General features: G+C 43.8%; 1 protein-coding gene across 1 annotated transcript in view; it reads left to right on the top strand.

Annotated features, from left to right (window-relative positions):
- VPS26A (VPS26, retromer complex component A) overlaps positions 1-17,584 on the top strand; it is a 31,045-nt gene extending 13,461 nt beyond the window's left edge. The window contains exons 5-9 of the mRNA XM_044299153.1: positions 824-988; positions 4,182-4,288; positions 5,284-5,352; positions 15,005-15,147; positions 16,992-17,584. Of these exons, the coding sequence (XP_044155088.1) occupies positions 824-988; positions 4,182-4,288; positions 5,284-5,352; positions 15,005-15,147; positions 16,992-17,102 (595 nt within the window). The 3' untranslated portion in view covers positions 17,103-17,584. The remainder of the gene's footprint in view (positions 1-823; positions 989-4,181; positions 4,289-5,283; positions 5,353-15,004; positions 15,148-16,991) is intronic.
- The last annotated feature ends 4,262 nt before the right edge of the window (positions 17,585-21,846 follow it).

The following is a 21,846-nucleotide window of genomic DNA, read 5'->3' on the forward strand; positions in this document are numbered from 1 at the left end:
CGCAGTGCAATATAGTTGTCGCACTTCGGATGTATGGGACTTTACTCCGGCATCAGTTCTAGGATAAAGCACTTTGGTATGCATTTAGACTAGGTTTCCAGGTTTTTAATGCAGTATTTATTGCCAAAGCCAAGAGTGGATTCAAAAGGAGGAGACTCAGCCATTCCTTTATACACGTCCCCCCAATAAACCTGAACGTGGAAGCCCAACCAGAAGTCAGTTCTTGAAGCTGAAGACCAAAGTCTGCTGGCTAGATGACAAAATGTGACAAGTCTTTTAGGTAGGACAAGCGAGGAACCAGCAACAGGGTCATGGCCGCCCACATTAATGCGCATGTGGAGCAAAAGCTAGCTCATCTGGTCCGGTCTCACAGAAGAGCGACTGGAGCACTAATCGTTGAAGTTAATACTAACTATGATAGAAAGTAATCAGAACACAAAGTACATCACAGATGGCTTCGTATGGGGCTACATATACTCAGAATGGTCGGAGTGCCGATGCTGACCACTGTCAGAGGGCCTACACTGGCTAGTGAGCATCAAAACTGGACCATGGGGCATTGGAAGAAGGCAGCCTGATGTAATGAATCATGTTTTCTTTTACATCATAGGGCCACCAGGTATGAGTGCATCACTTACCTGGGGAAGAAATGGCACCATGAGGCACTATAAAAAATAAAAATTCAGCAGAGACTTAATACATGCCATCTACCGAAACGTTGTTGTAGAAGAGCAATCTCTAATGGCAGTGGCCTGCCTCACTGCAAAAATTGTTGGCGTGCCTTATATCAGTAGTGCTCATTGGCAAATTGGTTGTTTTGCAGGTATTTCTTAAAGGTGACAATAGTGAGACGTCTGACAGACTTGGTGAAGGAGTATGACTTAATTGTTCACCAGCTTGCCACATATCCAGATGTCAACAACTCTATAAAAATGGAAGTTGGGATCGAGGACTGCTTGCACATAGAATTTGAATACAACAAATCTAAGTGAGTGCTCTACGTTATCACTGCACGTCCCAATAATAAAATATACCAACATGAATCTGCTGTAATACACACACCGCACTGATGACAAACTAGACTGTAATACACACACCGCACTGATGACAAACTAGACTGTAATACACACACCGCACTGATGACAAACTAGACTGTAATACACACACCGCACTGATGACAAACTAGACTGTAATACACACACCGCAATGATGACAAACTAGACTGTAATACACACACCGCAATGATGACAAAGTAGAAAGACTGTAATACACACACCGCACTGATCACAAAGTAGAAAGATTAATCACCTTTATTAAAAGGTCAGTAAATGGATCTGTTTTTTTAAGTTTAACATATTTATTAGGATTTATTGTTGCTGTTTTTTTTTTTTTTTTTTTTTTTTTTTTTTAAGATAAGTTTCAGTTTTTACACTAACCACTGAACTTTATAATGGGTGGACAACTGTCCTGTGCAGGTCTCTTTTCAGCAGTCATCTTATTATCACAGACAGTATTACAATGAAGGATAATATACAACACAGGCTCCTCCATTCACACTAGACTATGGTGACCGCTCCCTGCTTAACGACCTCTGCACAGGGCATGCCCACAACGCTCTCCCTGAGGAGTCTGAGTCCTTTACCGTCTACAGGTTCCTACTGTTCATGTGGCTGCTGTAAACCATAAGTCTAAATGCTGTAAACTGCAGCTCCGGGAAGATGACTGCCCCTTTGATCATGTATAGAAAATAATATTAAAAACATAGAAACAGATTAGGAATAGAATATTCATTAGTGTCTGCTTATAATTAGTTTAAAATATATAGGAAATACCATTGCTGTGGAGTGGAGGAAAGTACTTCTCTCCAGTTTTGAAACTCTCCAGAGATATATTCGTACATGTTGTATGTCCGTGTCTGTATCCTATTAGTAGGGGAGTACTAATAATAACGCACATAGGACATACCTCTATTAGATGGAACTGTTTTCTCTACACACAAATAATCCTTAGGAACGTGGTATCCTTATAGCTATGGATGTGGCTTAAAGGGGTTGGCCACCTTTTGGTTACTGTTGGCCAATGTGTTTGTAAGATGCTTATATGGCACTTGCTAATATAGCCTTACCATTTTCTATGGTTCATAAGGTATGTCCCTTGGTTTGCCCATTCTTTTGTGCTGTTCACATGGCGGTCCTGTCCATAAAATGACTGCTGACCAGACACATCACCTCCATATGGACTGCACCTGCCGTCTGGACTGTTTAGAATTTAGTGCTGACGCAGTGTGTTTGAATTGGGGCGACTGAGTGGTGCGTCTGGTCACATGACCCTCCATCAGCGGCCATCTTATGGACAGGGTATGCAGACATCACAGAAGATCTGCCTAAGAAGGGCTCAAACGGCACAGAATATCAACAGAGGCTATATTCGTAAAAGCCATATAGTCACACCATGTATGGGTAGTCTTAAATACACAGTGGCCAACCCTTTTAAAGTGTACCTAAAACTTTGGGTACACTTTAATAAAACTTATTCTACATGTGAGGGCAATAATACTTGTAACATTACATACTATTTTGTGTATATATACAATATTGTTTTTTTTTTTTTTGCTTTTCAGGTGCCTGTTACTCTTTGAAGTCCATAAACCTGTAGATTGCTGTGTACTGGAGTACGGATTCCATAGCTGCTGCACTGAGCATTGTACAGACAGGAGCGTACATTGCTCCTCCTGCCTGTACCAGCGCTGCTTAGCTAAAGCCTGACATAGCACATTCTATGTGAGCTCCTGCCCTGCTCCACTCTAATACCCTGTACTGATCTGGTATGCATGCTACTAGCAGGGTAGCGGCTGACATAGCACATCGCTCCTCCTGCCTGTGCTTGCTCTGCTAATTCTGAAATAGCCCATCTAAGCCAGGCTTTAGTAGAGCAGTGCTGGTACAGGCAGGAGGAGCGATGGATGCCCCTACCGGTTGTAAAATGGTGTCTGGAAAAGTACTGGAGGGGATGTATATCTCACCTAGAATGCTAAGATGGGTGAGGTTAAAAGAATCCAGGAAAGCTAGGTCGTTAAAGCGTGTGGCTTGCTGAGGGACTTTTCTTTAAGTGTTTTATGGGCTGAATTTGTTTACCCAATGGTGGGTAGAGTGGTAGTGGGATCTGTCATTCCCTCCCCACTCCAGTACAACCATTTCCCATAGGCCCAGGCAAACCCAGGTGTAGCTACTGGGGGAATAAACAGGGCAGAAAAGCTCATTCGGTGTTGAAAGCCTGGAACCTACTGACCTGTTGGCTGAGAGCCTGATTGTGTGTTCACCTTGTGTCTAGGTGAGGCAAAAACCCAGACGTGCAGGGAGTTTGTTGGCGATTATTTTGATGTGGAACTATACAAGTGACTGTTGAACTTGGATGTCACTGAGTTATTGGATGAAAAATAAACTGCTTTGGACTTTTTAGCTGCTGGAGCCTGTGAAATCTGTCGTCAACCCTACGCCCAAATTGTGAGGCTGTACAGCGCTCAGTGCGGCAGCAGGGAAATCCATACTCCTGGACACGGCTGTGTACGGGTTGTAAAGCACAATAGGAAAACAAATATTTCCCTCACATGTAGAATGTTTTAATAAATATCTGAAGGTTTAGGTACACTTTAAATATCATTGTAATCAGACATTTATAAAGGCATATTTCAGCCATGTTGGCATATTACTAGACTATGCCTTCTCCTGCATATTGTGGAGGACCAGCTGCCGGGTCTCGGCTATACCTCTCCTGCACACACTGAGCTAATCAGTTTTAGCTTAGTGTCTGTAGGAGACGGGCCTCTCTGTTTACCTGGGGAGGAAGGCCAGTGTTTTTTCCCTCACCAAACCGCCCGAACCCCCGCTCCTCCTTGGCCTAGGTTCCTCTTTCTATTTTATTTGGGTGCTTCTACCCCCCCCCCCCCCCCCCTCACCTGTCCTGCTCTCCGGGGCCTGCACTTACTCTTCCGAGCGGCCGCTACATGTCACCATCAGGTATGCCGTCAGGGTTCGGGCAGTTCCGCGCTTTCAGCCCTCCATTCCGTCTGGATTCCAAATGATCAGAGAAATATTCATATTTTCACTTTGTCATCACAAATTCATTTTTTTGTTTTTTTTGTTTTGTTTGTTAAAAAGGTTCTCTCCTGTTTTGCTTCATAGGTACCACTTAAAAGATGTCATTGTTGGGAAAATTTACTTCTTACTTGTCAGAATAAAAATTCAGCACATGGAACTGCAGCTGATTAAAAAAGAAATTACTGGAATAGGTAAGATGGATCTCCTCTCCTTTATTAAATCACCTCCCCTGTGAATCCACTTCAAATCTCTGCTGACCAACAGACTCAACATGGAACGGCTGAGCGCTCAGGTCAGGGAAAACTAAGCTCTGACTCCGGATAAATTATAAATATAAAAATAAAAAATATATAGAAATGAGGTGGAAAAAGTCTGTTAAATATCACGCAGAGTATGTTGTTTTTTTTTTAAAAATGTGGAATTAAACATTGTCCAGTTTTAGGAGGAAACCGAACAACTCTGGAGACCTGACAGTTCCTGCACCGCTGGCAGGGCTCTGTTTCCTTGCTGCAGCAGTAGTGTTACATTGACAACAGATGACTGCTGCAGCCAGTCACAGGCCTCTTCAGTGCACTTCTGAGGCACGGTCACGTACCCTGCCGGGAGAACCAGAGCAGCCGTGCAGGATCTGTCAGGCAAGTAATAATCTGTTCTCTACTACAGGTGGATCCCTTGAGTTGTCCGGTTTCCTCTTTAAACCAGACAGCCCCTTTAAATGGAGATTTGCTCATGATACCATATGCTGGTTCTGTGATGCTTATGTTCTGTAATAAAGGTGTATTTGAAGTTATCCCCTGTCCAAAGGATAAGGGATAACAAATTGGAGGGGGTCTTATTGTTGGGTCCCACACTGATCATTAGACCCCGTGGATACACCCCAAATGAATCTGTAACTTGGCTATCTTCAGACCTCCCATAGAAATAAATAGATCGGCTATCTCCGGGCCTTCCATAGAAATAATTGGATCGACCTGACCAGCCGATCCGTTCATTTCAGGGGGCTTCATGCGGTACGAGGTTCTTGTGATCGTTGAGGGTCTTACCGTTGCGACCCCCATGATCTAATAGTTATCTTTATACTATGGATAGGGCATAACTTCACACAAGCAGAATACCCCTTTAATGGTAAGGGGGAAAGCTGGACAAATATGTAGTAATTTTATATTTTTTTTTGTTTGTTTTCTAGGTCCCAGTACCACAACTGAAACTGAGACTGTTGCAAAATATGAAATTATGGATGGGGCTCCAGTAAAAGGTAATCTTTCATAAATGCTCTTAGTAAGCATTATTTTTGGGGTGACACATGACTTAACTTTTTGGAGATTTTTGTCATGAGGCTGACTCGTTTGTCTGAAGCTGACTCCATTCAAAGCCTCTGCTGCAGATTCTATTAAATTTGCTGGAAACAAAATAGCAATGGATGCTTCCAGTAAAAATAGGGACACAATGTACGAACCCGATGGCCCCGTTTTGGAAATGGGAACAGGTCCCAGAGGTGGGAACCACACCTACCTGGCACTGATGGCATCTTCTTGCGATATGCCATCAATGTATGATATGAGGTAGCCCCTTTCGCTACGAGCGATGTGTAAACATGGCGCCCGCTCACACGTGCAGCGGGCATCATGGCCGGCAGGTCTGCTGTTTCAAACAGCAGAGAATTGTGGCTAAACTTTGACTGGCAATAAAGCCGATCGTGGTAATTAAAGGCTTTAGATGCCGTGATCAAGTGAGATCACGGCATCTAAAGTGTCAAAAACCTACGCGGCCATAGGGGATGTCTGTAGTTGCTTTGAATGCGCTGGGGCTCACTGAAGAGACCCACAGCATTTATGCTGCAATTCTTATTTTGGCGAGCAGACAGCAGACCACCGTAAGAAATGACCAAATGACAGTAATGAACTCGTTTTAAAAATACATAATTGTTCAAAATTAAAAAAACGATTTTATAGGCTCATATATGAGCTTAAAATCATTACAATTTTTTTTTATGTTAAATATAGAAAAAATGTTAAATTTCCGTATAATAAAATAAATACATAAATAACACAAAATCTAAACCTAATTGGTATTACCGCGACCAAAAATGCCTATACTATTAAAATCTAAAAATATTTTTCCAATACGGTAAATGGCGTAACGGAAAAATGGGTCAAAATGGCCAATTTGCCTTTTTTATTTATTTATTTTTTATTGCTTCTCTTACCCAAAAAAATAAATAAAATGTGATCAAAAAGTCACACACACTCTGGTATGGTGATAAAGTCTCACACACACAAATGGTATCAATAAAAAGTACATATTGTCTCGCAAACAATAAGCCCCGATACAGCTCAGGAGACATAACTATAAAAAAAAGTTATGGGGGTCAGAATAAGGTGATGGAAAAATAAATATTTTTTTCAAAGTTTACATTTATTTTTACACTATTTAGATATATAAAAAAATATATACATATGGGGTATCGTTGGAATCGTACTGACCCAGAGAACGAAGAGCATGTTATGGCTCAAGGAAGATGGGAAAGGAAAACGAAAAAACTATAGATGAGCGAATTTCATAATCGTTCACGATTAGTTTGGTGGTAAAAGCAGAATTGCGTTATGGATTCCATCACCACAGACCATAATGCAATTCTATGACGGAATGAATAACTGCCTCTAAAGGCATTCTGTCATAGGATTGCGTTATGGTCTGTGGTGATGGAATTCATAACGCAATTCTGCTCTTTATTTTATTTTCTTTATAAATAAGATGCATTTTATTTTTAAAATTTTTGTACATGAACAAAAATGGCACATATTCATACGTGTGAACATATATGTACCCAAAATGGGTACAACAGTAGTCGAAGACTAAACATATACAATTGCATGTCCCACCCTGAACCGCACCATTCCGCATTAAAACTATATCTCTCTCCTTTCCCAATTTGTAGTGCTGTACTTCTTGGCGCAAGTATATTTTACTAATTGATCACCCTCAATCACCTCTAACTTTATCATTATCTTGAATTGTCTCTCCCCAACTGAATGGAAAGAAGACGTCTGGAGGGTAACCCCGGTTTCGACAACCATGGTCCCCATATAGAATCAAACTTTTTAATAGTTCCTCTTTTATAATGCACTCCTCTCTAGCCCTATTATCCTCATACCCACAATGTATTCCTCTTTGGTTGTCACATTGGTACTAACCCAATATTTGGCTATTAGTTTCGTAGCTTGATATAATAGTCTGCTTATACCAATAGTAGGTCCTTCTGTGGAATCATCCTGTAGTAGGTCCAGTATACATGCAACGGTTCAGCAGGAAGTCTGATTTTATATACCTCAAAAATAATATCCATTACTGCACGCCAGAAAGAGCCCAGGGCAGCGCACTCCCAGAACATATGAATTGTGTGTGCTTCAGGGATATTACATTTAGGGCAATTTGATGTTTCATGTATACCCACTCTGTATAGAAATGTGGGTGTCCTATATACCCCATGTAACAAATATAATTGTGAGAGTGTTTGTGTCTCGCATAAAGATAACAAGGGACCCATGGATAGCACCTCCAACCATTGTGAATCTGTTAAGGGACCCACATCCCAGGACCACCTCTCCTTGACTGTTAGTGGCAAGCACTCCTGATAGAATGACAGTAACAACTTATAAAAGGTGGAGATCACCACCCTAGTCTCTCCCCCTCTTCCTAATCTGCTCTGCCATCATGGGCGCATGTATGGTGAGGCTAGACATCTTCTCCTGCGATGCTAAGGCATGTCGTAGTTGAAGGTACTGGTAAAAGTATGAATTAGTGAGGTTAAACTGCTCCTTCAATTGCATAAAACTTTTAAGTGTCCCGTTCGCATATAGTTGTGCTATCCAATAAATTCCCCTACCCTCCCATGTACCAAAGCCACTCACTCCTATAGTGAGTAACCATAATTTACCAGAACTAAAAGGAGTGAGGACACTGCATCCCTTGATTTTTGTAACATCTTTCAATTTCTGCCAAGTTTTGCAAAATAGCTGTACACTCAGGATATTGTCTGGGGGACGTATAACTGAGCCCAATTCCATTATGTATCCTGATGGTAGAGGTAGGACGATTCAAATTTTTTCAAATCGGATAAGGTTCTCGAATCTTTCGAATCGCGAATCCTGTACATAACATATTTCACATGAAATCTTACAATTATTTGGCTTGGCCCTTGGGGATCTCAGACACCACTTTAACACTTGGCTGGGGGGGCTCGGTGGAGCTGATGTTGTGTTTTATCCTAATGAGAGATTTCATAATAAGGATTTGGAGAAGGGGCAGAGGGATAGCAGAGCAGCGAGAGGCTGGTGCTGCTATTAGGGGGCTCATACCATGGGGAGTAATAAAGCCCACCATAATGCCCCCCCAGTAGAAATAATTCTCCTTATAATGTGACAGTGAAAAAAATACCCCCTTGTAATGCCCCCAGTTGAGCTAATGTGCCAGTATAAAATACCCCTATATAGTGCCCCAATAAATGCCCCCATAGTGCTCCTCTCTTCCCTTCCTCCTAGTGCCCCCATAATGTGCCAGTATAAAATACCCCTTCCCAATAATACCCACCATAATGTGTCCCAATATAAAATGCTACTGTACAGAGCCCCCCCATATAAAATACCCTTTCTTTGTGGCCTCAGTAGATGCCCCTATAGTGCCCCCCCATGTGCCAGTAATGAGTGCCCCCCCCTCAATGTGCCAGTAATGAGTGCCCCCCCTCAATGTGCCAGTAATGAGTGCCCCCCCTCAATGTGCCAGTAATGAGTGCCCCCCCTCAATGTGCCAGTAATGAGTGCCCCCCCTCAATGTGCCAGTAATGAGTGCCCCCCCTCAATGTGCCAGTAATGAGTGCCCCCCCATCGATGTGCCAGTAAAGAGTGCCCCCCATCGATGTGCCAGTAAAGAGTGCCCCCCCATCAATGTGCCAGTAAAGAGTGCCCCCCCCATCAATGTGCCAGTAAAGAGTGCCCCCCCCCATCAATGTGCCAGTAAAGAGTGCCCCCCCCATCAATGTGCCAGTAAAGAGTGCCCCCCCCCATCAATGTGCCAGTAAAGAGTGCCCCCCCATCAATGTGCCAGTAAAGAGTGCCCCCCCCCCCCCATCAATGTGCCAGTAAAATTGTATTGTACATTTAAAAAAACAAAAAAAAAAAAAACACATACTTACCTCCATGTCAGCGATGCGATGCAGGTCTCTTCCGGCCTGTGCGGCTCGGGCGGCGCGATGACGTCATAGCGCCGCCTGCATCGGCCTCTGATAGGCTGCAGGCACTAGGCCGGCAGCACAGGCATCTGTATCGCTGTCCTGAGGACGGCGATACAGATGACTATGGAGATGTCACGTGGATTTGTCGTATTCGAATCCAGTAAATTACGTCGGGATTCGAGTCCTCGAATCCAGCAAGATTCGTGGTCCCACCTCTACCTGATGGCCTCCCTCCCATCAAGTGAGACACTAGTGCACCTACTGGACTCGAGCTGTCTACCGTTCCCCACGTTTTGCATTGTTGAGCTTGTGCCGCTAAGAAGTATAGCCATGGGTTAGGGATCGCCAACCCCCCATTGTCCTTATCTCTTTGTAGGGTTTCTAAACTGATTCTTGGGGATTTTTTATTCCATATCAGGGACCTAAAGAGACCCTGAATTTTGTAGAAATGACACATTGGTATCCACACCAGACTATTATGCAAGACATAGAGAAATTGTGGAATCATTACCATTTTAACTAAGTTGGTTCTCCCTATAATTGGTAGTGGTAAAAAGGAGTACCTTTTTAGTACTCCTATCAAGTAGAGGGGTCAAGTTCAGCTTGACGTACTCTTGTGGTTTGGTTGACACCTGTACCCCTACATACTTAAATGGTAGCTATTTGTAAAGGGGCTATTTTGTCCTGAAATAACACTGTCACAGGGTCCAGAGGAAGCATTACTGATTTGTCCCAGTTTTTAGTTAAACCTGAGTAGATGCCAAAATCTTCAATTACCTTCATTACATGAGGCAGAGAGTGTTCCACTGTGTTCAGAAATAACAGCATGTCATCAGCATAGTTCAATTTTCTCCTCTATGCTTCCGTATTTTAGACCGGTCACTCTAGGATCATTACGTATTATCTGGGCCAGGGGTTCTATAGCCAATGCAAAGAGCATTGCTGACGGGGCAACCCTGACGTGTGCCTCTCCCTAAGGCCGAATGCACACGGCCGTTGTTCGCGGCCGTGAGCGGTCCGTGGAACCGCGGCCTGGATTCCTGCTGAGTGCAGGAGCGCACGGCGTCATGGGTTGCTATGACGCCGTGCGCTCCTTGCTGCCGCCACAGTACAGTAATACACTGGTATGATCTATACCAGTGTATTACTGTACTGCGGCAGCAGGGAGCGCACTGCGTCATAGCAACCCATGACGCCGTGCGCTCCTGCACTCAGCAGGAATCCAGGCCGCGGTTCCACGGACCGCTCACGGCCGTGAACAACGGCCGTGTGCATTCGGCCTAAGACAAACGTACCAGACATCATTCCATTTATGAGTAAACAAGCCCTCGGCCAACCAATTTCACCCAGGACATGAATCTTGAAGCCACGAAGCCCATGGCTGCCATCACCTCCCACAGAAACTTCCCCTCAACGAGGTCGAAAGCTTTCGCAGCGTCAAGTGAAAGAATCGCATGACCTCCCACCCCCTTTGCAGACATCTGTAGGTTAAGATATAGTCTTATGTTGATGGCGGTAGACTTACCAGGCATAAAGCCAGTTTGGTCACTGTGTATCAGACTAAGGATTACTTTCACTAACCTATTGGCCAGTACTTTGGCCAAGAGCTTAATGTCTGTAGCAGAGATATAGGCCTATAGGATTCCGGATGGGTGGGGTCTTTACCAGGTTTAGGTAACACTCCTATTATTGCCTCTTCCATAGATTCAGGTAGCCTACCCTGTGTTTCTGCCTGTTCAAAGACTGCTAATAGCTGTGGTAGCAAGAAGTCCTTATATAATATTCTTTTTTAAGAATTCCCCTGGTATTCCATCTGACCCAGGTGCCTTCTCATTAGGTAGTCCCTTCACCTCTTTCTTAAGTTCCTCCAAACTTATAGGGTTCTTCAAGACCCGCCTTCTGTTCCTCCATCAGCCTTGACAGTTGAATTGAGGCGAGGTAGTTTTGAATCTCACTCTCCCAACACTGTAGCCTAGTGGAATATATATATATATATATATATATATATATATATATATATATATATATATATATATATATATATATATATATATATATAATTTTTTAATTTTTTTTTTTTTTTTTTTTTTTTTTATAGTATCCACTAAATACCCTAAGAATTTCTCTATTTTCAGTTATCAAATCACCCGTCACATCCTGGATGCATCCTATATAGGAAGAGCCCTGCTGAGCCTTAATGATAGTGGCCAACATGTGTCCTGCACTTTCTCCCTCCTCAAAATGTTTGTTTCCAGAAAAGCCTTTTATGGTCCGCTATCTCCAACTGATGATCCTTATAGATCTTCTGCGCCTCAATCCACTTGGACCTATTCACTTTTGTGGGGTTTTCTACATATTTACATTCAGTGTTAGTGACTCTAGACTGTAACTCTTGTATCAGTTCCCTACTTTTGGACTTGTGCCCTTGAATATGTTTAATAAATAGTCACCTGACAAAGGCTTTGAAGGCATCCCAGACTGACATCGTAGATGCCGTTCCAATGTTAAAGGTCAGGAATTCCGTAATTTCTGTTTATTCCCACAGAATGCTGTAAAAGAGTCAGCCAAAAAGAAATTAACCTTCACAGTCCTCCACCCCCTTCAGGTCTGGGATCCAGGTTTAGTTCGACCCTGATAGGCTAATGGTCAGAAACACTTTTGGGCATATATTAAATTTTTCCGTACCAATATGCTGATTACCCATTGCTAAGTCAATGCGGGACAATGTGTTATGAGAGCTAGAGTAGTATGAACATTGTCTAACGTTAGGGTTACGGATTCTCCAAATATCATTAAACGCTGACTCCATGAATACCTTTGCCATATTTGACAGCAGCATCTCCTCTGAATTGGCATCCCCACGGTGCCTGTCCATATTATGGTCAAGCACCATATTAAAATCTCCAACTATAATTGCGGGAGCACCCGGAGACGGAGCCACGAACGCCAGTACCTGTTTCAGTATCTCTCCCGTGTACGGGGGAGGAATATATATCGCCACTATCACAATCGTTGACTGAAATATCATACATTGCATGTATACATAGCGACCATGGGGATTAGGACATTGAAATGGGATCTGTTTATGCACAAGTACACTGCCCCCCCCCCCCCCCCCCCCATCTATGTAGCTATAGATTCTCTTGTTAAATGCGTTTTCAGATAAACATATAATTGGAATTGCCTTAAGGAGTTAAACACAGCGTATCCCTTGGCTGTGTCCCCGAGGCCCCTCACATTCCAGGCTATTATGTTAACCTCATCATCAAATCCTAATGATAACATCCTCTGAGCGTGCCTCCCAATCCACATATCTTTTGCCAGCTTTGACTCCCTTCTGACGGATGTCACAGTATTACGGTCATGGTGCGGTTCCCCAGAACTTACAAAAATACACCTACATAAACAATTCCCCTTTTTTTAACACAGGGATTAGGGCTGTAAAATTATGATACCCAGCAACTGTGAGCAATGTTATCTTTTATAATATCTAGGATACAAAAATAAACCTCCGGCTATACTACTTTCATTTCACTCTCCTCCCGGACTTTTCTTACTTGGAGAGCATATATGCATCCTATTCTGCATAGTACATTGCATTACTATATGACATAACAGTGCGTTTTCCCTTATAGAAACTTTTAATAATTGCACCCTAACATCAGAGTCCCGATTAATATATTTATCGACCAAAGTATCTTCGCCCCCAACATTGGGGTTAGTCCTGTTTAGCTTCTCTGTGCCATGGGTTCACCCAGACGAAGACTCCGGATCCGCTGATGGATTTGTAGACTCCAGCCAATCCGCCACAGCGTTAGCCGTGTCAAAGGTGTGAATCTTTCCTTCTGCCACGACTCTGTTTAGACGGGTACGACATCGAATATGGTAGCTGACGTTCCCTCAGGCGCCTTTTCACTTCCATATACTTTGCTCTTTTCTTTTGTACTTCCGCTGAGAAATCTGGAAAGATTAATAGTTTTCTGCCATCTATTAATAGATCCCCGTGGTTCCTTGCTTTACGCAGTATGGTGTCCCTATCTTTAAAATGCAGAAGCTTAAAGGGGTTCTGCAGTTTTTTTAAACTAATGATCTATCCTCTAGATAAATCAGCATCTGATCGGCGGGGGTCTGACACCCGGGACCCCTGCCGATCAGCTGTTTGAGAAGGCAGCAGCGCTGCATCAATGGCCTGGACGGGGCTAAGCTAGGTTCACTTGAATGGAGCTTAGCCGCGCCAGGCCAGTGTTACTAGTCGTGAGGTCACTGGGCCTGCGGTAAACAGTGAGAAGGCCGCGGCGCTACTACCAGGGCTGCTGCCTTCTTAAACAGCTGATCGGCAGGGGTCTCGCGTGTCGGACCCCCGCTGATCAGATTCTTATCTATCCAGAGGATAGATCATCAGTTTAAAAAAAAAAAAGGTGAACCCCTTTAATCAGGACTGGTCTCGGAGGGGCCCCTGGTGGTGGTGATCGGAAGGGCACTCTATGAGCTTTTTCAATGGCGAACATGTTGGACAAGGAATCTTTGCCAAATTTTGCGGTCAACCACTGCTCAAAAAAGACTGCGGCATTATTTTCTTCTGTTTTCTCTGGTATTCCCACAAGGGGCAGGTTATTAATGCGAAGCCTGTTTTCTAAATCATCCGCCTTGCTGAGCAGATAGGAAACCTCATGGGCAACTTTTCCTAGATCTTTTCTGATAGGAAATACTTGATCTTCCAAACAGCTGACCCGATCTTCTACGTCTTTAATTCTCTCAGAGACCTTCCTTAAATCATGTCTGATGAAGGACATATTTTCTTGTAGGCTCCCCATTTGAGTATTGAGGGAAACAAGCTATTTACTGCGATTGGTGACCGCATTAAAGACATCCATAATGGTAGGCTCGTTTATCTCTTGTACAGGTTCAGTCTTACTTTCTCCACTAGCAGCCGCCATGCTTGTTGTGGCTTCACTATCGGCCCCCAGGCTCCCCACATTCTCTGCGCTGTTTGCGCATGTTTTAAGGGGGGACTAGACCCCCTGTCTGGTGTCTCCCCTCTGTATGTCATCAGGTACCTTTTGGGGCATCTGAGTGATTCACGCTGGCGAATTGCTCCAGCCGCACCGCCACCTCCGCTGCTCTCACTCCCGCGCCATCTTGTCTCGCCCGCACTGCCGGCCCGATCTCCTTCCCTTCTTTCTCCTTGTTCTGGCGCGTCATACTAGTATTGCCTGGTCTACCTGACCTCCGGTAAGCGGTAACCTTGTTCTGAGTTCATATGCCTTTTGTATAAAGGCGGATGCTTTAGGATTTTTCAGGAGTTTCGTCCGGGAGAGTGAATGGCAGCGTCTGCTCACATACCGCGCTAGGCCACGCCTCCTGCAATTCTGCTTTTGCCACCAAACTAAGCGTGAACGAATTTCAAAATATGAAATTCGCTCATCTCTAGAAAAAAAACCTCTGGTATCCTAAGGGTTGTCAAGTTGTAGGGACACTTTACACAATTCATGTCTTCTTCGTGTTGGTTTATACCTTACTGCCCATATTGCAGTTTATCATTACTATCGGTCAGGGGAATTGCAGATATTTTGTGCTTTTCACGTTTAGATGAGACATTACATTTCGTAGGAAGTGGGAGATTTTAACATCTGAACCGGCACCTTGGTCTGTCAACTAAGTGTTTTGTGCTTTGTAGGAGAGTCCATTCCCATTCGGCTGTTCGTTGCTGGCTACGACCCCACACCCACAATGAGAGATGTCAATAAGAAGTTTTCTGTGAGGTATTTCTTGAACTTGGTCCTTGTCGATGAGGAAGACAGAAGATATTTCAAACAACAGGTAGCTTCTGGCATTCTCTGAAATCTCCTGCACGTTCTCCGATGCACTGATATGTATTAACTGTTAGCATCAAAAGGAATTTGAATGTTTGTACATGAAGGGTACGTCCACAGGGGACATATTTTAGGCTCCATTCACACGTCCGCATCCCTTCTGCAATTGTGCGGCCCCTTTTATTCTCTATAGGGACGGAATGGATGTGGACAGCACACAGTGTGCTGTCCTCCTCCACATTTCCGGAGCGCGCCGCCGATCTTCCGGTCCGCGGCTCCGGAAAAAAATAGAGCATGTCCTATTCTTGTCCGCAATTGCGGCCAAGAATAGGCATTTCTATGGGGGTGCCGGCCAGGTGTATTACGGATCTGCAATGCACTACGGACGTGTGAATGGACCCTTAGTCCTGAAAATCCATCATGGATTCTGCAGCAAATCAGAGTTGTCCTCAGATTTTACCCTGCATGGATCTGCAGGAGATATCCACACCACGTGTCGTTATGTGCGGATTCAGTGTGTGTAGATGAGATGGATCTTCTGCATGCAATTCTATATGTGACAGCACCCCAAGTCTGTTTTCAGTTTTAACATTGTTTCATATTGGGGTGCATCTTTCATATTTAATACATCCTATTGCTCGAAAACTTTGTGATAGGACTTAAGGAAGGTGGTTTTTTTTCAGATCCACAACTGGAGTGAAAAATTCAGGCAACCACCTAGCTTACTCTCTAAGTAACCACCGTCTAAGGGCTCTTTCACACTTGCGTTGTCCGGATCCGTCGTGTACTCCATTTGCTGGAAGTGCCCGCCGGATCCGTAACACCGCAAGTGAACTGAAAGCATTTGAAGACTGATCCGTCTTTTCTCCGGCCAAAAAACGTTCCGGTCCTGAACTGAAGACATCCTGATGCATCCTGAACGGATTTCTCTCCATTCAGAATGCATTGGGATAATCCTGATCAGGATTCTTCCGGCATAGAGCCCCGACGACGGAACTCTATGCCGGAAAAGAACGCAAGTGTGAAAGAGCCCTAAGTACATGTAGTTGCACATGCAAATGGTCACATGAAGTCCTATATGTCTAGTGGTCCTAGTCCTGAAGGTGGCTGCAGGCAGGGGATTTATCTATGTATTTGTCAGTTGTCTGCTGCAAATATATTGAACAATAAGGTGTTCAGTATGATTGCCATATTTATGAAGCACTCGTACCACTTTTTCTGAAATCGAAGTCAGATCAAGAGTGGGTGAGGGCGACTTCCTTTTTTTTTTTTTTTTTTTTTTTTTTTTATAGTCAAAATGTTTATTAGAAAACCACATAGGTACAAAAATGATGTGCATATCATATAGATACTATGTGTAATATATGAAAACCAAAGACTCCACAAAGGTAAGGGGAAGAGCGGGAATGTAAGATATCCACTGGTGGAAATGCAGAAAGAAGATGAGTTCCAGCCCTGAGTTCCTCCATCCTCCTAATCCTGTTGAGGGCCTCCACCCAATATACCTGAGGGGAACAGGAGATTTCCATTTCTGTGGCATAATCTGGCGGGTGACCAAAATAAAGGAGAGTAAGTGTACGTCTACATGGTGACACTGGTTGTGGCCAGAATAGCGGTGATCTAATAGACATGAAGGGCATCACTGCATGAGCCGTAAAAATTCAGTCCTCTTTCTGGTCTTGGAAGTGGAACCTGGGAGCGTTGACAGTAGAGCCGCCTCTGGAGAAAGGATAAAAGTGTCTCCACGTAGGGCATTGTATTATTACAATTCAACTAATTACAAGTAAATGATCGTTGATAGACTTCCAATCTGAAATCTTCAATCTTTGTCTCTCATTTTGCTGAAAACAGGAGATTATTTTGTGGAGAAAAGCACCCGAGAAGATAAGGAAAAGAACTAACTTTCATCAACGATATGAAGGTCCTGACCCTCCAGCCTCAGCCGAGCAGCCTGAGATTTAGAAGTGTGTACCCTACAACAGATGAAGGACAGAACCAGGAAAAGGCCAAACGCCCATCAGATCGCCTTCCTTCATCTGACACTGCTGTCCATTGTACCACACCAAACATTCTGCGGGTCTGTATGTAATTCCACTTGTACATATATAAATACCAAGTGCTTTTGCTGAAACACTGGACCTTTCTCAGACTAGCATTTTATATATATATCTCATTTAATTTTTAATTTTGGGATTCTGCATATGGAACATGCATCAAGCTAAATCAAATGTCTCAGTGTATTCTCATGCATGTAGGCTGGGGTGTACATTGAAACCAGGGCCTTACTCTGTGTGTGTCTTCATATACACTTATTGCATTGCACATCTTGCTGCAAATCCATTTATATTTGTTTTGAACAGGCAGGTCTCCAATTACTGTGAATCATCCCAAAATTCATAGGATTCACTTTAGAAATGAAGGCTTTATTAAACATTTTGAAGACATTACTGTGTATGCGTCAATTTTATTTAGTGCTTTTTGTCCCATCCCTGTTCTGTCTTCCACATGTTTCATTTTTTTTATTTTTTTTATGTACGTTGCATGAAAGAGAGAAGTGCGATTATTCTATTTGGGCAGGATGACATCATTTGCTTTACATGCTCACCCCGATCCTTTGAGGCGTTAGGGTAAGATTTTTTTATATTTTTTTTTAAAGAGCATCTGTCAGCAGATCTGTACCTATGACACTGGCTGACCTGTTACATGTGCACTTGGCAGCTGAAGGCATCTGAGTTGGTCCCATGTTCATTCGTGCCCGCATTGCGGGAGCATTGCCATTACTCCTAGAGGCTCAGCTCTCTCTACAACTGCTGCGCCCTCTCCACTGGACCAGGCAGTGTAAACATGATCACACCTGTCCCTGCCAAAGTGCAGAGGGCACGGCAGTTATGGAGAGAGCGGAGCCTCTAGGTGTAATGGCAACGCCCCCGTTGCTCCTAGATGCTAATTTGAATATATTAAAACTTCATTTTATTCAGAAATGCAAGCACATATGAACATGGGACCAGCACAGACGCCTTCAGCTGCCAAATGTACAGTAACAGGTCAGAGGTTCATAGATACAAAGCTGCTGACAGATGCCCTTTAATTGATAGAAATGTCATCAAAGCAACAGCTTTCAGTGAGCATTTAACATCCAGGAGTGAAGAGGGATAAGATTTGTACCTTCACTCCGGACTGCAGACAGACAATACACATGAGCTAACTATTACGACCCAGTGCACATGAGATTGCTGTCGGATCCCCCTGCTGATAAAATTTGTATTGGGGGCTGGCAGACATGATCTCCGGTAATAAGTAGTGCGCGTATAATGAACTAACTTTTATGGTTAGCATTAGTTTTCAGAATTACAAGAAGTATCTTGACAATTTCTTCCTTGTCTATACTTTTTATCAAGTCGCAAACTCGGTCTGAAGTGATCCTTAACAAAGTGTGCTTAAAAAAAAAAATGAAATTCCAGATCTGCTGCACACTGATACCGTAGAGATGTCCCAAAAACAGCAGTCTGTAGTGCCTGAAAATTTAAATATAACACACACACATAATATTAAAATATATATATATATATATATATATATATATATATATATATATATATATATATATATATATATATATATATATATATATAAATAGAGAGAGATATTACCTCTATCCTTACAATCCAGCAGTCCACCAGTTGTTTACATACCCCCAGCACATAAACGCTGCAGCCAGCCTCACTGGTCAGTCACATGTCATACTACTGGAATCATGGCTCCCATTGCAGCATCGGTTATGTGCTGGAAGCCAGTAAGCAAAGACTGGGAGGACTGCTGGAGCAGTAGGGGACAGAGGTGTAGTTTATTTTTTTTCTATGTAGTATATGCTGCTCTTCTTCTTTTTTTTTTTTTTTTTTTTTTAAAGGAACTGGATAATAGCTCATTCACACATGTAATGTTCACATTAGTGTGCTTTCCAACTGTAGAATGGAGAGCACACAGAGTGAACACTGGCCCTTTAAGTGGGCCAATTCGCATGTGCAATTTTCCATATGCCAGAGCATGCTCCACTTAGGTTAAATTTTCATGCAAGACGCACTGATTCACTTCAAAAACGGAGAGCACATGGACATCCTCTGCATGCAGTCCGCTTACAAATTGTTCTATTTTTGCAACCAGTAGATGGACCAGTCTTGGGGTACTTTCACATTAGCGGCAGGGAGTCCGGCAGGCTGTTCCAGCGGGTGAACAGCCTGTCGGATCTGTCCTGCCGCTAGTTCACGTGTGCCCCCGGACTGCCGCTCCGTCCCCTTTGACTATAATGGGGGCAGCGGCATGGCGAGAGGAAGCCAGACTAAAAGTACTGCATGTAGTACTTTTAGTCCGGCTGCCTCTCGCCGTGTGCTGCCGCTGGAACTCCGCCCCCGCCCCTATTATAGTGAATGGGGACGGAGCGGCAGTCCGAGGGCACACATAAACTAGCGGCAGGACGGATCTGACAGGCTGTTCACCTGCCGGACTCCCCTGCCGCTAATGTGAAAGTACCCTTAGCCGCTCATTTAAGAGTTCTAGAAGCGGTAGAAATTCAGAGCAATCGGCTGTAATCTGTAGGGAAGCCCATCAGCTTAGTGATCCTCTGCTGCACCACCAGTATTCTGGTTACAAAACGTTATCCCCTGTCTAATGGGGGTCCTACAGCTGGGACCCCCACTGATCAAGAATGGGGGCCCCAAACCCCATGGAGCATCCCCTGAAATGGACAGAGCGGCTAAGTGGAATGCACGCCACCACTCCATTCATTTCTATAGAAGCGCTGGAGATAGCTGAGTACAGCACTAGGCTTGAGGAATGATCTGCCCACTGAAATCAAGAGACGAGTAACACTTATACAGCAGTGGTCCTCTGCCTGATTGGAGGAAGGCATTCTTAATCGGGCTTGATAAAACCTATAGAAAGGGGTTTAGAAAGTGGGCAACCCCTTTAACTGTGCGTAAACCCCAATTATGAGTTGTCGGCCATAGCTGGGCCTTAATCATTGTGAAATATAAAATGTACAGTACTTGGGTTTAATTTATAGCAAAGAAGTTCTCTGATTTTAGTTCCTTCTTTAAAGGGGTTGTCTCATCAGAGACTATCCCTTTCAAAATGCATGCTCCTAGGGCAAATGACTGATTTCGCTGGGGAAGCCTCCGCATCCAGAAAACATAGTATTGCAGGCTGGCAATGCAGATGAATAAGCGTCCTTTTAATACAAGGACGGCTTGAGTCCACCAGAACCGAAGCTGCTTGTACAGTTTTTGCTCACAAAGAGCGGTTCTGAACAGAGGACCCCTCCTCTATGATGCATATATTGTAGATGGGGCTTGTCTTCGTGAGGCAACCCCTTTAATAATATGAAATTATTGTTATAGGTAGTTATATTTTATAAGGCTATGCTTCTACTGTCACAGATTAGAAAGGAACTTTTCTTATTCATGCGTTCATAATTTGATTTAGCTGTTTATAGCTGATCCTAAACTAGCAGATCTTCTGTGTCCAAATTATTCTAATAAATAAGAATCCATTATATGAGTACCCTTAATACTGTTACTATTGTACAAGGAATAGATGCCAGTGTCAAGATAGCTGCAGTTTGTGTGCCATAATCAAATTTTCTGACCATACTTTCTAATAGTTTCATCAGGTATCGAATTATCGATACCCAATCCGTGCTGCTGCCAATAAGAGGGGAGGGGCTGTGCCACCAGTGATGATAACTAACCCATTAATATAAATACAGGAGGCGGGTGCCGGTGGCAGATCACATAGCCAGCACGCAGCCTCTATGACAGGGCACTGCGATCCGTGGCAGTTGAGAGGTTAACTGCCGTGGATTGCAGTGCCCTGTCATAGAAGCCGGTGCCGGCTATGTGATTCTGCCACCAGCACCAGCTGCCTATATTTGTATTATAATCATTGGTGGCAGTGGCCACAGGGTCCCCTCCATTCATCAGTGGCAGCTTCTGATCGGAGTCCCCAGCAGTGTAATTTGGGGCTCCGATTGGTTACCACGGCAGTCAGGACGCTACTGAAGCCCTGGCTGCCATGGTAAGCTCCCTGCTGCTGTGTGTACTATGCACAGGGCAGCAGGGAGAGTGTGAAGTCCTATTCAAGTTTCTAATGGGCCCCTTTACATTGCTCGGGCATTGGGTAGATCATCGCTAACGAGCGTTCCTACAAGCGCTCCTTAGCGATTAATCTGCTGGTGTAAAGGCGCCGCTGGTTACCTGATAAACGAATGAAACGCTTGTTCATCAGGTAATAAGATCTTTCATGCGGTCACTGAAATCATTTGCCGGCAGCAGATTGCCGTGGCTAAACGGCACTCTGCTGCCGGTAAGCAATTATTCTATATGGGGATAAGCGATGGCATTAGGGATCCCTCCTCCCCATACTGTGGAGGAGATCGCTGCATGTAAATACAGAGGTCTCCTTCATTAATGATTACCATGGAGGAAGACAATGATCTGCTCAATTGAGCGATGTAAAGGGGCCTTTATACAGCATCTTGCTTGCAGTTATCTATGCACCTGCTCCTATAACTTTGTCTAAGGCCCCTTTCACACGAGTGAGTTTTCCGCACGGGTGCAATGTGTACATTTTTCTTTTCTTTCTTTTTTTTTCACGCATCAGTTCTGCGTTGCGTGAAAAATGCAGCATGTTCTATATTCTGCGTTTTTCACGC

The sequence above is a fragment of the Bufo gargarizans genome, chromosome 6 (assembly GCF_014858855.1).
Source record: "Bufo gargarizans isolate SCDJY-AF-19 chromosome 6, ASM1485885v1, whole genome shotgun sequence".
In the NCBI taxonomy this organism is placed as follows: Eukaryota; Metazoa; Chordata; class Amphibia; order Anura; family Bufonidae; genus Bufo; species Bufo gargarizans.